The 15599-nt window shown below is 30.2% G+C and overlaps 2 protein-coding genes, 1 non-coding gene and 1 pseudogene across 3 annotated transcripts; 2 read left to right on the plus strand and 2 right to left on the minus strand.

The window, feature by feature from the left end:
• Nucleotides 1-1155: 1155 nt before the first annotated feature.
• Nucleotides 1156-2847, plus strand: LOC101253695 (uncharacterized). Its single transcript, XM_004241702.5, has one exon. It carries the CDS (start codon nucleotides 2177-2179, stop codon nucleotides 2723-2725), a length of 549 nt encoding a protein of 182 aa, XP_004241750.1. The 5' UTR covers nucleotides 1156-2176; the 3' UTR covers nucleotides 2726-2847.
• TRNAK-CUU (transfer RNA lysine (anticodon CUU)) lies at nucleotides 1505-1577 on the plus strand. The gene has a single exon. It is a non-coding gene; the product is annotated as a tRNA-Lys (tRNA).
• A 5030-nt stretch (nucleotides 2848-7877) lies between the features above and the next one.
• LOC101253388 (uncharacterized) lies at nucleotides 7878-15106 on the minus strand. Its single transcript, XM_069299357.1, has one exon. It carries the CDS (start codon nucleotides 8619-8621, stop codon nucleotides 8058-8060), a length of 564 nt encoding a protein of 187 aa, XP_069155458.1. The 5' UTR covers nucleotides 8622-15106; the 3' UTR covers nucleotides 7878-8057.
• Nucleotides 13698-15055, minus strand: LOC101253095 (uncharacterized; annotated as a pseudogene).
• Nucleotides 15107-15599: the final 493 nt, after the last annotated feature.

Genomic DNA, 15599 nt, shown 5'->3' on the forward strand with positions numbered 1-15599 from the left:
TCATCTGACGTTTGAAGCATGCATTCAAGCTTCGACTAAATTCGAATCATGCACATTAAAAGGCTCATTACTAATTGCAAAAAGAACATACACTAATAAAAGAAGAAATTAAAAAAAAAGTGATAAAGAACAAAAACTTCGTGAGTGGGTACAAAACAATTTTCTGGATATACAAGTGAAGTCCCTTTAACTAAAGGTAAGGGTGCATAGAAAAAATATTGTTAAATTCAAGCACTTTATCTACTAGTTGAATAAATAATTCTATAAAACAAAACAATCTACTTGTTGTTTTTCTTTAAGATTGTGCCACGTTTCGAAAACTGAATGGTATATTAAGTTATAGTTTATTATATAGTCTCTGTACTGTTTTCTTTTCCTTAAATTATTTGCAATACGGAAGGAGGCCTCACACTACCTGAGTGCCTTAACTTTTGGAAGTCAAAAGTATCAAAGAGGATCCAATATTTTTCTAGTATATAATTAAAAATACATAATTTAAAGGAAAAGGAAATACGAAAGAGAGATTTCATCAGTGGAATTCAATAATTTGAGCACTACTCTCTAAACACCCCCCCCCCCCTCCCACACACACACCAAAATAAATATAAATATATTTTTTCATTTATTTTTGTTTATCCATTTTGAATGTTATACATCTTTTTAACAAATAATAATTGATATGTGTGTTATATTCATATTAATTAATGTTTCATATTAGGTCTTGTAAAATGATTTAGGAAATTAATAATCAAGGAAAAATAGTCAAACAAAAAGCCTTTAAAGTTTAAACTATGTGAAAAAATAAAAATGTCTTTCATTTATGGTTTAGTTCCAAAATATCTTTACAATTAATAGTTTATATAAGAAAAGAAAATTTCTTAGTATATTAAAAGTGAAACAAAAGTAAAAGTTTATTTATAAAATAATGAACAATAAAAATTAGGACGGTAATCAATTTTCTATTGTTTCAAGGGAGAGTCGCTTTTGCTTTTGGAGTTGTAACTTTGTGTTTGTAAAAGTCATACAATTTGTTTACGAAAACCTAATTTTTCATACAAAAAACTTTACAGGCCACAAATTTACAACTTTATTTACGTGCAGAAATAATCATAAATAATTCGGAAATTATGTATAAGCACACTTCTTTAGAATCTCATCTTCCCCTACCAGGGAAAGTTTCTATCATTTTATGCAAAAAAAAAAAAAAAAAATTACAAAAAAATTTCTAACGAGGATACATGATCGAGAATTTGTAGACTAATTAATTAATCAGTTGCAATATTTATTGATTATAACATTTCAATTGTCATGCCTTTGAGAGTATACAATATGCCTAAAGGTAATATATTGGACTTTGATAAATGATACAGATATATATTGTGCTTGGTACAAAAGAATTATTAAGTTCCATTTAGTTATACTAATCCTCTAACAAGTCAAGATCTATTGAAATGTCACATAATATTTAGTTTTATAAAGGTTAGTTGCTAAAATATATTAATAAGCCCGTCTAGCTCAGTTGGTAGAGCGCAAGGCTCTTAACCTTGTGGTCGTGGGTTCGAGCCCCACGGTGGGCGTTTAATTTTCCAGTCATGTTTTGTCCAGTTCATTTTTTTTCTTCAAACTTGATAAGATTATTTAAGCAAGTTGAATCATAATCCATTGTTTAGTCATTCATTTAGATTAACTAACTTACTTATTGATTCAACTTATTTTAAGTTGTAATAATTCAACAGTAATCTCCATATGTTTGACAATACCCCTAATCCCATTAGCCTCAAATTTGTAATCCACGTGAAAGGAGAGGGAAAAAGATTACTACGAAATTTCTTTGATGGGTGAAAATGACTTAAAAGACAGTCCTAAAGCTAGATGTTGAAAATCACCACTAATAATTGGACTATTAGAATATTGGCTAAACATAAAAACTTCAACATATAGATTGCTTCACTACATCCTCTTCCTTTATATGTAATTAATATATAAATCCCCCTATATATATACCACCACTTCTTTGCTTCTCATAAAACCACAATTCTCTACCAACTACAAACTACACCTCCTCTAAATTAAACCTCTTTCTTTCATAAATATTTGTCTATCCAGAACCAACAACAACTCATAATTCAAAAATATAAAATAAAGAGATATCTACACGTGATACTTAAACAAGAAAATGGATCAAAATTTGCCAATTATAGCGAAAAAATTCTGGAAGATAGTTCGCGTGGCTTACTTCATGTTGAGAAAAGGATTATCATCAAAGAGAAAACTAATGTTTGATCTCAACTTATTAATGAAACGTGGTAAGATTGCTGGAAAAGCCGTCTTCCAAAATCTGATGTTCCAGGGCCATAGTAATAATATTCATCAATCAATTTCAAAAGAGTATTACGAGTTCAGCTGCAGTAACAGCCCTGCTTTTCACCTACCCTTCAACATGAACAAGCGCATTAATAAGCACAATCACAATGCAGTACCTGACGATGTTTCAATGATGAACGCTGCCGTTCTGAAGGCATTAGAAATGCTTCAGAGCGAAACAGCATCACCTGCTTTGCCTGGATTTGGAAGGACTCCAACGGTCAGGCAATTAAGAATCACTGATTCGCCTTTTCCTCTAACATCAGATGCTGATAACATCAGCCACATAGACGAAAAGGCTGATGAATTTATTTCTCGATTCTATAGAGATTTGAGAAGGGAAGCTTCTGCCTTTGCTTAAATTTTTGAAGTGCTTTTTCTTTTCTCCGGTATTCGGGAAATTTTTGACATAGAAGAAGTAAAATAAAATAATGTTACGAGCTTTTAAATGTGATAATAATAAATAATACTCTCTCCGTCCAATATTACTTGTCATAATTTCTACTTTTAGAATTAAATTATAAAAAATTTGATTAACATTTTAAGATATATTTTTCTATCATATTGATGTGCAAAAAATTGCAATTTATAGTACTTTTCATATAGTTCTAGAATATCTAATTTTTTTGTTTAAAATATAATATTAATATGATTTAATTTAATTTTAAAAATTATATCAAATTAACTTTCAAAAAATATAATATGACAAATAATACCGAACGAAAGAAATAATCCCTCTTAAATTTGATTGTCGACAACTGGGGGATTGGAATTAATATACAAGTAAAGGTAAAGACGGACCAGAATTTTTAATTTGCTTAGTTTGATAAAAGAAAAAACAAACTACATTAATTAGTTGACTGATATCTTCATACGCATTTTGCACGGTCCAAGATGCTTGATCCAGTCCCTATATTATTGTTGTTATGAACCTGGAGTTGGAAAAGAAAAATTGCTAATTAGAGTTAATTCTCATGTAAAACAGATAAAATTATGAGATTAACCTGGAAGTTCATTTATGTACGCGTGGAGAACACACAATCTCAAGAAATTCTACGAATATTTTAACTATTAGATTAAAATTTTAACTTTTGTTAAAAAGTGTCATACTCGTATACATATACTTATTAAAACCAAATTTAATCTCATTAAACGATCTAAGTTTCCGATGACATCCCTTATGTAGGGGTGGGCCATCCCCGAAGACAAATAATGCTCCAATTAACAAAATAGACCAATGTGATTTCCCCTCATGTAATCGTATGGTTTGACATTTTATAAATAATTTTCTATCCTTTTTTCTAATTACTTAATATTATCTTTTTTATTTACTACTATTATTATTTATAGTGGGTTGTAAAGCAACTCCTTTGCTTTTTTAGGTTGGCCAGTAACCTCTTTCGACAGAAAGATCGATAGTCGATACAGTACCTACCCTATTTTAATTATTGATGCACATGATTGTTATGTAAAATTTGAGACAAATTATGGTGCTTACTAAAGTAAAGTACAACTTAGGACTGTACCCGAATTTGAAATCTAAACTATATATATGGCGACAAAGGACACCTAACTCTTAAGAATATGAACCGTCGTCTCAAGTCAATTTCAAATGTTAATTTATGGTAGGTAAGTATAATTGAAAACTCAGAGATAATGATTCATTTTCTTTCATTAATATCAACTGTAAGATCCAATATGAACAATATAATACTAGTTTCCAATATTGATTTAATCAAGAATACGAATATGTATGACCCTCATAATATAACATATTAATAATAGATGTTTGATCTTAGACAATTCAATTCCAGCCGCCAGCTAATGAAATGAGGATTAATTATACAAAATCATACAAGGAGACAACATAGTTTAGCTTCTTTTCCTAATCTAATAATGGTCAATTTAACACTAAATTGGACAAAAACCTGACGTAAATATCCGGTAAAAATTTTTCGAAGTAGAGCCTATAGGGTACAGCTCGTACCCTCCGAAAGTGTCGTTCAACAATAGAGGAAAAAACAAGTAATGTACGTAGTGGATATGATTATTATGTGTCCAACCTTTACATTAAGTATCACTTAAAGGAAATTGTATACACCAATTAACATTTTTTAGAAATGTTCCTCTATATAACGACATTAAATTCAATGACAGATAATTTTAGTATAATTTATATATATATATACACCAATTAAGATTTTTTAGAAATGTTCCTGTATATAACGACATTGAATTCAATGACAGTTGATTTTAATATATATATATATATAGAGAGAGAGAAAATCACGAAAAGCTATTTCTGTTTCCTTATATATCTAAGGGTGGGAGTATGCGTGGTAGGGCTGTGTATCGTCCGATTCGATTCGGTTTTAAAGTTTATCGGGATGGCTTATTGGTTATCGTCTAGTAGAGATGCTAAACCATTATAGAACCATTAAGATATTGGTTTATCGGTTATTGGTTTATCGATTTTTTTATTGTTATCGGTTCGATTATCGATTTAACCGTTAAAATTTGATACAAAAGAAAAAACATTGAAAATCACATAGAAACAAGGTGACAAACCAAATAAACCTTGCACTTGAGTTCATAAGTTACATCTTGCTCAAAAGCAAATAATTTACATTGTAGAATAATCAAGTGTTTGAGACAACAAAAATAAAAGTAGGAAATCAAATTCTAAGTCGAGGACTTTATATACAAAATGGTATAAATAAAATTATTTAATTTACTATGGGGTTTGTCGGTTAACCCGTTAAGAAAAAACATTAAACCGTTAAGAACCGATTACCCGATAACAAAAAAGATCAAAACTGTTATCAAAACCACTAAATTAATAACCCAATACTATAAACAAATAACTTTTTTATCGATTCGACATATCGATTTCAATTCGATCTTGAACAGCCCTAGTGCGTGGCAGGGACGGAAAGATCTAAGATTTGCAGGCTCTGTAAAAACAAAATAAGAAAAAAAAGAAAAAGAAAAACAAGAAATCATTTTTGTTTGTTGTATATGGAGGGTAGCTTTGGCTAATGGAATTACTTTCTATTTAAAGTTTTCAAAACTCTTATGATAGTAATTTTTATTGCAAACCTTCCAAAACGAAAAAGTAATAATAGGCCACTTTTTTAATATTTCAAAAAAGGGGGCAAGTCTTGGCTATAAAGAGATGAATATTTTACCTTCTCTACTCATGGTTTTAAGAAAACTTTGTGCAACATAAAGTCCATAATGCACGAATACTTTGGCCAAAAATGGACCACCAATAAAAGCCAATAAGAAAATTAACAACTCCGATCCAAATATCTATTCTACTGCACTATCTGGAAACATATGTTTTTCCTTTGGTATAATATATATATATATATTTTCTTTATCTTAAATTAATATTGTTCTGGTTATTAGGTCTGCATTCTGTTTTCATTGTTTAGTTCTTTAATATTCGGTTTGAATTTTTTATTTTTCATTTTAAAAAAATGTAACACAAATCAAATCAAAATAAATTTGATTTGGTTTTTACTCTATCCGATTTGATTATTCAATTTGTTTTTTAATTTTCGGTTTTCATTTTTCTAAATTCGAAATCAAACAAAAACCCAATCAAAGTAAATTATAAATTCAAAAACAAATCAAAAAATCAATTCAAATTAAAATATGATTTGATTTTTCACTTTAATTTGAATAATGTACACCCAATCCAAGCTGCTAAATAGATGGATTGAGTTGAATTTATAAAAAACCAAATGGATAGATGAGTTGAATTGAAATAAAATAAAGTTGGGTTCATTACTCAACCTTCTACAAATCTTATTAAGTTTTAAATTATTTGTCTTTTGCAATTTGTCTAAGAATATATTTTATGATTGTTATTCTTTTAGATCGATTTGAATGGTAAATCAACTTATCTTTTAAGTTATTCTATTTCAGGACCTAAACTTAAGATATCTAAGGAAATTATGATGAGTTTGAATGACACGTTGAAACCTAAGATATCTAAGGAAATTATGATGAGTTTGAATGACACGTTGAAGCGTTTTGAGATGCTTGAAAAGCAGTTCAAAGTTTGACAAGTGTTTTTTATCAAAAGGAACGTCGTTTTACTTTACTTGCTTTTAATAAAGTTTGAGTGCTTTACGTGTGTATGGGAAAAAAGAAAATGTTAGTTCTAACATCTTTTACGATTATAATTACCGTAACTTGCCAGTAAACGTGTGACAAGCTCAATAATAAGACCAACTCAATTCAACTTCAGATGACTTACAAATTTGTTTCTTTAATTTGTAATTCGAAATATAAGGAAATTCATAAAAAGGATATGAGAGGACAAGACATTTTTCTCACAATTTTTTCACTATCTTTTTTGATGGAACCGTTTCATGTTAACTACTAACCCCGGAGCCCAAATTATCTTGATCCTATTGCTCGTTCTAGGCGCAATAGCTACTTGTGTGACCTTGATGGACATATTAGGCTGAACTTGGTTCATAACAAAACGTGAATTTGAGATTATATATTCAAGATGTTTAAAATATTTTAACTATAAATTTATCAAAATCAAATTCAAATTTGATACTCATTAAAATATTTGAGTAACTAAGACTTAATACAAATTTAGATGGTTGAATTTTGATCCATATTTTTAGTCCATTCCACCAAAAGAGCTCTTGAATGAGTAAATAACTAGTTTCTTTATTAATTTAATCCATCATGATTCGCTCAAATCTAAATCAATCTGGCTAAAAGAAACCACAATTCAATAGTTACTAAATTTCACACCTCTTAAAGTATCTTTGTCTTTGATAAATGTCTAGTCCAAATCTGATTAACATACATATGAATATCTAGATGTAAAACTCTTGAGTTAATTAGTTTATGATTTTGGTCTTTGTCCAAGTTAGGTTGCACATTTGCCATGAGGAGGTTTAGAATATTTCAAAAAATAAGGTCTAACACTCAAAAAGCATACATTATTGACAGCTTTACTTTAGTAATAAGCACCACAATTCCTCTCAAATATATTTTTTAAAAAATGAATAAAATATAGTGTATGTGTATGGACGTATCTGCCTAAGGAGTTTTCCAGGTAAATGACCAACCTAAAAAGCAAAAGATTTGCTTTACAAAGCACTATAATAAAAAGTTAAAAAAGAGAGGCAAAGACCAAATTACATAATAAAAGAATTCTGCCTTGTGTTTGGACCACGGTGGCTAACTAATGGACGTGTGATACTGTCTAACTGAAGTTCGAAGATTTTTTTTTTGTTTTGCACGAAAATTAACTTAGTTATCTAGAAAATTTTAATTGTTCAACAAATTAATTAGCATTCTAAATTTTTACTTTATTGGTAAAGATTCAAATTCTTACGGGACTTGATATATTGGCATGCATCAACATTAATTTTCTCTACTTTAACTTGTAATACTTACTAGTTTTAATTGAACTTTTTGCTTTTCGATGTATGGATTTTCAAGAAGCAAAAAAAAAAAAAAAACTACCTAATAAAGAATTTTTGTGGATTCAAAATTTTAGGACTTTCAGACCTTGAATATATTAACCATATGATGAAACAAAGTAGCGAAGGGAGGGTATCATTACATATATAAACTCTTAACGTTCAACTTTTTCTAAAAATTTCCAGAATTAATACCCCAATTAGAAAAGTGAAAAAAAAAAAAACTCCAAAACATTAAGCAAAAGCGGATGCTTCTCTTCTCAAATCTCTGTAAAATCGAGAAATGAATTCATCAGCTTTCTCATCAACGTTGCTCATCATGTCAGTTTCTCTTAGTGGGAACGGCGAGTCAGTGATTCTTAATTGCCTCACCGTTGGAGTCCTTCCGAATCCAGGCAAAGCAGGTGATGCTGTTTCGCTCTGTAGCATTTCTAATGCCTTCAAAACGGCAGCGTTCATCATTGAAACGTCGTCGTGTTCAGTGACAGGTACTGCATTGTGATTGTGCTTATTAATGCGCTTGTTGAGGTTGAAAGGGAGGTGAAAAGTGGGGCTGTTACTGCAGCTGAACTCGTAATACTCTTTTGAAGTTGATTGATGAACATGATTATTATTATTATGGCCCTGGAACATCAGATTTTGGAAGACGGTTTTTCCTGCAATCTTACCACGTTTCATTAATAAGTTGAGATCGAACATTAGTTTTCTCTTTGATGATAATCCTTTCCTCAACATGAAGTAAGCCACGCGGACTATTTTCCAGAACTTTTTCCCTATAACTGGTAAATTTTGATCCATTTTCACGTACGGGAGAATTTTTATTTTTTTTTTGAATTGTGAGTTTTTGTTGGTTTAACTTAAGAAGGAGAGACAAATATTGATGAAAGGGAGAGTTGTTGTTATTGTGGTTTATGAGAAGAATTGAGTGAGTGGGGTATATATAGTGGGATTTTTCATATAGAGGAAAAAGACGCAGTGAAGTATTCTATAGTATATTTTTTAAAATAACTGTATATTCAGTGTTAGTAGTGGATATTATTATGTGTCTTCATATCCATTCTATGGTACAACAATAATTATTAAAGAAAGAGATGAGTATGAATATGCAAGATTTTTTATATATTCACATGATCACTTTATATTAAAAGGTCTCCAGCATTTACATTAATTAACATTTTGAAAAGTCCTTTCATTTTTATCCATCATTTATCTTTTATCAACATTTTATCTTATTTTCTTTTATCATATTAATATAAATATCAAAATAATCTACTTCAATTTAGCTTCAAAATTAATTAATTTAATTCTCATTAAGTGAAATATAACATATAAAACTAGGATAAAAATATTCATACAAAAGTTAAATGTAGATAAGAGATGAAGCCAATAACTAAAATTCCTTCTATAAATCATTAAAGGTATGACTGATTTGTTCTTTTTGCATCCGAACATTCACCTTAAGCGTAACAAAAACTTAGTTAATGATTTTAAACAAGTGGTTACGTAACTTAATAGATCAAATTAGTCCAATAATTAGATACGATATTTTTCTAGTATGCATATAATTTGTCAGGTGACCATAACGTTGAACTGCTCTTATAATCACATTTTCTCTTGGACTCGAAGGGAGGAATAATTTTTAACTTAGATAACCTGGTTCATTACAATCTGCTTTGCTTCGACTTGTAATTATTTCTAATTTATCTTTTTTGCTTTCTAATTTTCAATTCGAAAAAAAAAACGTAATTAACAAGAACACAAAAATTAAACTAAGAGAGAATTTTTGTATTTCTGGACTACTAACTACTCATAGCTTTTAATGTAGGTAAAATGGTATGAAATAACAAATTATTAATTCAAATTAAATGTTATAATACAATTTCAATTAATTCTAATTCATAAAAAATATTTGTCATTCAACTCTCTCCCTAGAAATCTCGCTCGCCACGGATCTCGCTCGCCTCTCTAACCGAGAGACAAACAAAAATATATAAATTCTGTATTTTTATAAAGCAAGAGAAAACTATATATGCATATAAAAATACATATATTTTCTTCCTATACACTTATAATTATGCAAATACAAATCTTCCCCTATCAGTTCTCCTTTGTCTTTCTCTCTTTCTTGTTTTATATAAACACAAATTATACAACACAATCATCTCGATTCACATTCAAATTTTATGAAGATATACAAACACAATCAATGATACATATACATAGTAGTTATATATATATACATTGTAACGACCTGTTTAGTCGTTTTGAGCAGTAGAGTTTATTTCTGGTAATAACTGTCTGAGTCGACGGATCCTTCGACGGACCGTCATGGGCACGACGGACCGTCGAGGGGGTCTCGTTCCAAAACACTTAGATTCTAAAAACTTGGGTACTGAGAACAACTCTCTGAACTTCGCGACGACATGGAAGGACGGACCGTCGTGGACACGACGGACCGTCACAGACCCTTTAGTGAAATTTAGTCTCTGAACTTTGTGACGGAAGCTGCAGGACGGACCGTCGCAGGCACGACGGGCCGTCACAGGCTGCGTAAACCTGACTGTGTCGGATTTCTGTTAAATGTTTTTAAGGGGCGTTTTGGACTATTCCTGCTTATGATTATAAAGTTAGTGGTTTAATGTTAATAATTCAATTACTTGGGGGTTAAAGGGGACAACCTTGGAATAAATAGTGGGTTACTTTTACCATCTTTTATACTTAATTATATGGTAATTAGGGTAAAAGAAAAGAGTTTGAATAAGGAAAAATCAGAAAGAAGAAGAGGGAACGAGCGAGAGAAAGAGAAGAACGCAGCTTTGGGAAAGTAGATTGCTTGATCACGATTCTTCGGTGGAGGTAGGTTATGGTTTATGCTATTCCGTAGTAAACTCTAAATAGCGAATGATATGTATTGGGTAATTTCGTAAAGTCTTCTATATGCTTAATTGTGTGCTTGCATGATGTGATTATATAATTGTGATAAAAATAAGCATGATGAGGCTGTTGAATCTTAAACCTTAAAACCCCCTTGTTAATGATGATGCCTTGGTATAAAAGAAGGCTTGATGAACTAAAAGAATGAGGTTAGTGGATCGGGTGTCACGTTCCGACACCAGGATAGTAAAGGATCGGAGTGTCACATTCCGACACCAGGATAGTATGGATGGGTGTCACGTTCCGACACCAGGATAGTAAAGGATTGGAGTGTCACGTTCCGACACCAGGATAGTATGGATCGGGTGTCACGTTCCGGCACCAGGATAGTAAAGGATCGGAGTGTCACGTTCCGCCACCAGGATAGTAAAGAGAATGAATCTTGAATTATGCTAATATACTCAGATTTAATGAATCTGTTTCCCAAATGAGTATGGTGTGGAGGCTTGAGTCCTCATAGATGTGCTTGGGTTGTGCCCAATGGTTATGGTACTTGTTGTTGTCACCTGTTGAGTATTGTAGTTGATTTTATGATATTATTTGATGTATATTGCTTTCTATTTTGAGTTGGCCGATGATACCTACTCAGTACTTGTGTTTTGTAATGATCCCTACTTGTATGTTTTCCCTTTGTTATTTGTGGAGTGCAGCAAACGTACCGTCGTCTTCAACTCAACCGCAACTCTAGCCAGACTTCAGCATAATCAGATTTCAGGGTGAGCTATTATTCCTAGCTCGGACTGGATTATTTCCTTCGCGTCTTGATGTCCTTGAAGTTCGGACATGGACTATCTCTTTACTTATTTTAGCTTCCTAGACACTCTTAGATTTAGAAATTTGAGGATAGAACGTTCTTGTGGTGATGACTTCCAGATTTTGGGGATAATAATAAGTTTTGAGTTTTAGAAGTTATTTATTGATTTCGTTAATGAGTTTTTAAATCTTCCGCATTATTTTCTGTTTATTATGATTGAAATGTTGGCCGGAAGAAAGAGGGATACAAGAGGTGGTCAATTATTATAATCTTACCTAAATTCCTCAAATCAAATTTCAACTATGTTTTTAAATATTCAAGCAACCCATGAGTTCTATACTTGCATATAAAGTTTGATAAAATAATACTGATTTGTAATTAACTCCCTCACTTTTTCAACTACGAGTACATTAACCTACTTAATTTCAACAACACATTTTCTAGTAAACACGTAAATAAATATGCAATAGAGTTTTGATGAAATGAAATAACGAAAAATTAATAGTCTAAAATGCAAATAATAGTCTTTTATAAGGGATAAAAACATATTAGACAAATATAAGCGAAAATATTGATAACACAGATCAATACACTTTTTAAATTGATTATTGAATTCAATATTTTCCTAAAAAAATTATTGCAAAAATACAAGCCTATTAATAGTTGTGTCCTTGACCGGGGTCAATGGGGTGGCTCAAGGGACATGAGGGAGTGAGAAAACTTTGCTTTAGGACATCTACATTTTGAGACTTTAAAAAGTTTTAATTTTTTCTTTAATAATATTAAAGATTGTAAAAGAGTTGTACAATATCTATATTTAAAAAAAAAAAGGAACTTATGTATTTTAATAGAAATATTTTAAAATTTTAGATTAAATTACTCAAATTTTCATAATAATAAATACTATTTTTACATTATTATTTAAGTATTATATTGAGAACACATAACTGCAATCTTATTAATTTAAATTAACCTTTATTTTATAAATAATAATTTTACCATGTAAAGTATACTACAATAATATTACACTAAAAACAATAGCTACGAAAAACCAAGAACAGTTAAATACCATTTTTGTTTTGTTCATATATGTCTATATACTTTAACACCTTATACACAAAACTAATTTTAGATCACTAATTTTATTGAGATAATATTACATAAAAGTTAAATAAAGTATAATAAAAATTTACACTAAATGCTAACATCCAAAAATCTACAAAATCATGTAAGGACACTGTATTATTGTTTCTTATGAATTTTGAATCCATTGAGATAACCATTATAAACTTGCATGGGCATACTCTCCAAGCTCCCAATGTTAGTTTTAATAGGCTGGTAATATTTAATTAATGTTTACATCCCTACTCTTTCGAAATAGGGCGAAACGTCGCGGCAACTCGAAAATAAATTAATTGTTTCAATTTTAATAAAGTTGTAAAAATAAACGAGTTTTAAAAAGAGTCGCCACCTAATTTTAGGGAAACTAGGAAACCAATTATTAATCTACGAAACCAATTTGATTCTAGGTAAGGGGTTCAAGTTATTCCGAAGAGAAGGGGTTAGGCACCCTTCGGAATCCACAAATGTGGTTCCCGACTGAATTAATTTTTTTTTTCAAATTGAGGAAGAATATAATAAACACATATAATAAACACACAATATACACAATAAAGCAATAATTATCGGCCTAAAGTTTACCTAACGTCAATATTCACAAAATAATTAATGAAATATAATTCGAACTTTTTCGAATAATTTCAAGGAGAAGCACCTCCGGATACCTGTACCTGTAAAGACACTTGATAAAAGAGTTAAGGCCAAATAAATATAACTAAAAATGAATAACTCAAATAATAATTTAAGAATAAAAATCCGTCTTATTGACATGAGAGGCCTTGGAAATCGACGGTTATTTCTTCATCGGCCCTTTTCAACATATAAAATACATAAACTAAACATCAACAAAACATAACAAACTTATCCCAAGAGAATATGGAAAACAACAACCAAACTAAAATAACATAATTAGAAATGGAAACAACAATAACGTAATATATAAAAATTAAAAATAACATTAAAATAAAATAATAACAAAACCCTGAAAAGTTAAGATAGCAAATAGTTGACTAACAATTTCAAAATAATAGTAATAATAAATAAATAAACATCAAATCGTAAAATAATGCTAATATTAAAACTACAATAAACACAAATATTAATTGACTTTTAGAACTACATTAAACTAAAAAACAAAACAAGCTACATATAATAAACAGAAAACATAAAAGAGCTGGAAATTAAATAAAACAAGGCTAAAAAAAAATTTACCTGGTTCTGGACAGCGAACCAGCGAACCGAAACTCCGAATTTGAAAGAGACGACTCCACCTCCTCAACTCGAAAAACCACAAAAACACTTTAAAATTTTTGAACTATGGGAACTAAGAATTCTCAAAATTTTATGAGTATTCTTTAATTTTCCCCTCCAAATCCTTCTCTAAAATATTGAATGAAGTGGTTTATATAGAAACCCAAAAATCCTCAAAAAGGGTAAACTACCAATGTGGGACTATTGTAAAATTGAAAATTGTTTGAGTGACAATGTGGGAAAGGTAATTAATTTTTTTATTTTTTTTGTATTTGACTCTAAATGTATGAATTTTAAAATCATCGGACCAAAATTTGCTATTAAATAAATAAAGCTCCAAAATAAAGAATTTTTAAAATGTTAGGCCAAAATTGGGTGTCAACAATTAACTTGGATTCAAATAGTAATTTTAAATTAGATTTTTCTAAAAAAAAGGAAAAAACTTGGTTCAATATTACATTACAGGATTTAGTTTCCCCTAGTTTACTATTAAATTAAGAGTTATTATAAAATGATACTATATAAACTATCATTACAACTTATAAAAAAAAATTTTATCCTCTCTTTAAAAAAAAATAATTATTAATATCGCAACAACAACTCAACAACCAAATTAAGCGAAATCAGAAGCTTCTCTTCTCAATTCTTTGTAGAATCGAGAAATGAATTCATCAGCTACGTAATTGATCATTTCACCATTATCAATGTCTGATCTTAGAAGAAAAGGCGAGTCAGTAATCCTTAATTTCCTAAGCGTTGGAGACCTTCCAAATTCAGGCAAAACAGGTGATTCTGTTTCACTCTGAAGCATTTCTAATGCCTTTAAAACAACATTGTTCATCATTGAAACGTCCTCATATTCACTGGCATGTTTAAGCTGACTATGCTTATTAATGCGCTTGTTGATGTGGAATGGGAGATGGAAAGTTGGATTATTACTGCAGCTGAACTCGTAATATTCTTTTGACGATGATTAATGGCCATGATTAATGTTATGGTCATGGAACATGAGGTTTTGGAAGGCAACTTTACCAGCAATCTTATCACGTTTCATCAATAAATTGAGATCGAACGTTAATTTCCTCTTTGATGATAATCCTTTTCTTAGCATGAAGTAAACCACACGAACTATCTTCCAAAACTTTTTAGCTACAATAGGCAATTTTTGATCCATTTCTCTGTCTATAAGTGAGTTTTTGTTGGTTCAATGAAAGGAGTTTGGTGTGTTTTATGAGAAGCAATGAGTGAGTGGTATATATAGGAGTTTTTCCAAAAGGACCCAGTGAAGTATTTAATATAGGAAGCGAAAAGGGTCAAATATACCCCTATACTATTCGAAAAGGTCTAGATATATCCTCCGTTTAAAGTTGGGTTCACTCATGCCATCGCCGTCCAACTTTGGTCCAAATATGCCCTTATGGGCGTTAGTTGCCATGTTGGACATATCCAACTCATTTTTCATTTCTTTAAATGCCACATGGAATTAACATGTCATTTTGGCCTTACCACATAATATTTATATGAAATGGAAAGATATTCGGATTCATAAACATCTAATCCGACCTATAAATCAATCCTTTTAAATTCACTATCCGACCCATTTTTAGCAATTTTGTTTAATTTTTATTATTGCGGTAAATCACGAAAATGAGTAATTGATTAATAAAAAATAAAAGAAATATGAAAAAAATATAAAATTAATGCCAAAATTCACAAAT

This window comes from Solanum lycopersicum, chromosome 6, assembly GCF_036512215.1.
Source record: "Solanum lycopersicum chromosome 6, SLM_r2.1".
NCBI classification, from domain to species: Eukaryota; Viridiplantae; Streptophyta; class Magnoliopsida; order Solanales; family Solanaceae; genus Solanum; species Solanum lycopersicum.

Excerpts from the sequence above, each read along its gene's own strand:
- LOC101253695 (XM_004241702.5), top strand. The coding sequence starts at position 2,177 with ATGGATCAAAATTTGCCAATTATAGCGAAAAAATTCTGGAAGATAGTT.
- LOC101253388 (XM_069299357.1), bottom strand. The coding sequence starts at position 8,621 with ATGGATCAAAATTTACCAGTTATAGGGAAAAAGTTCTGGAAAATAGTC.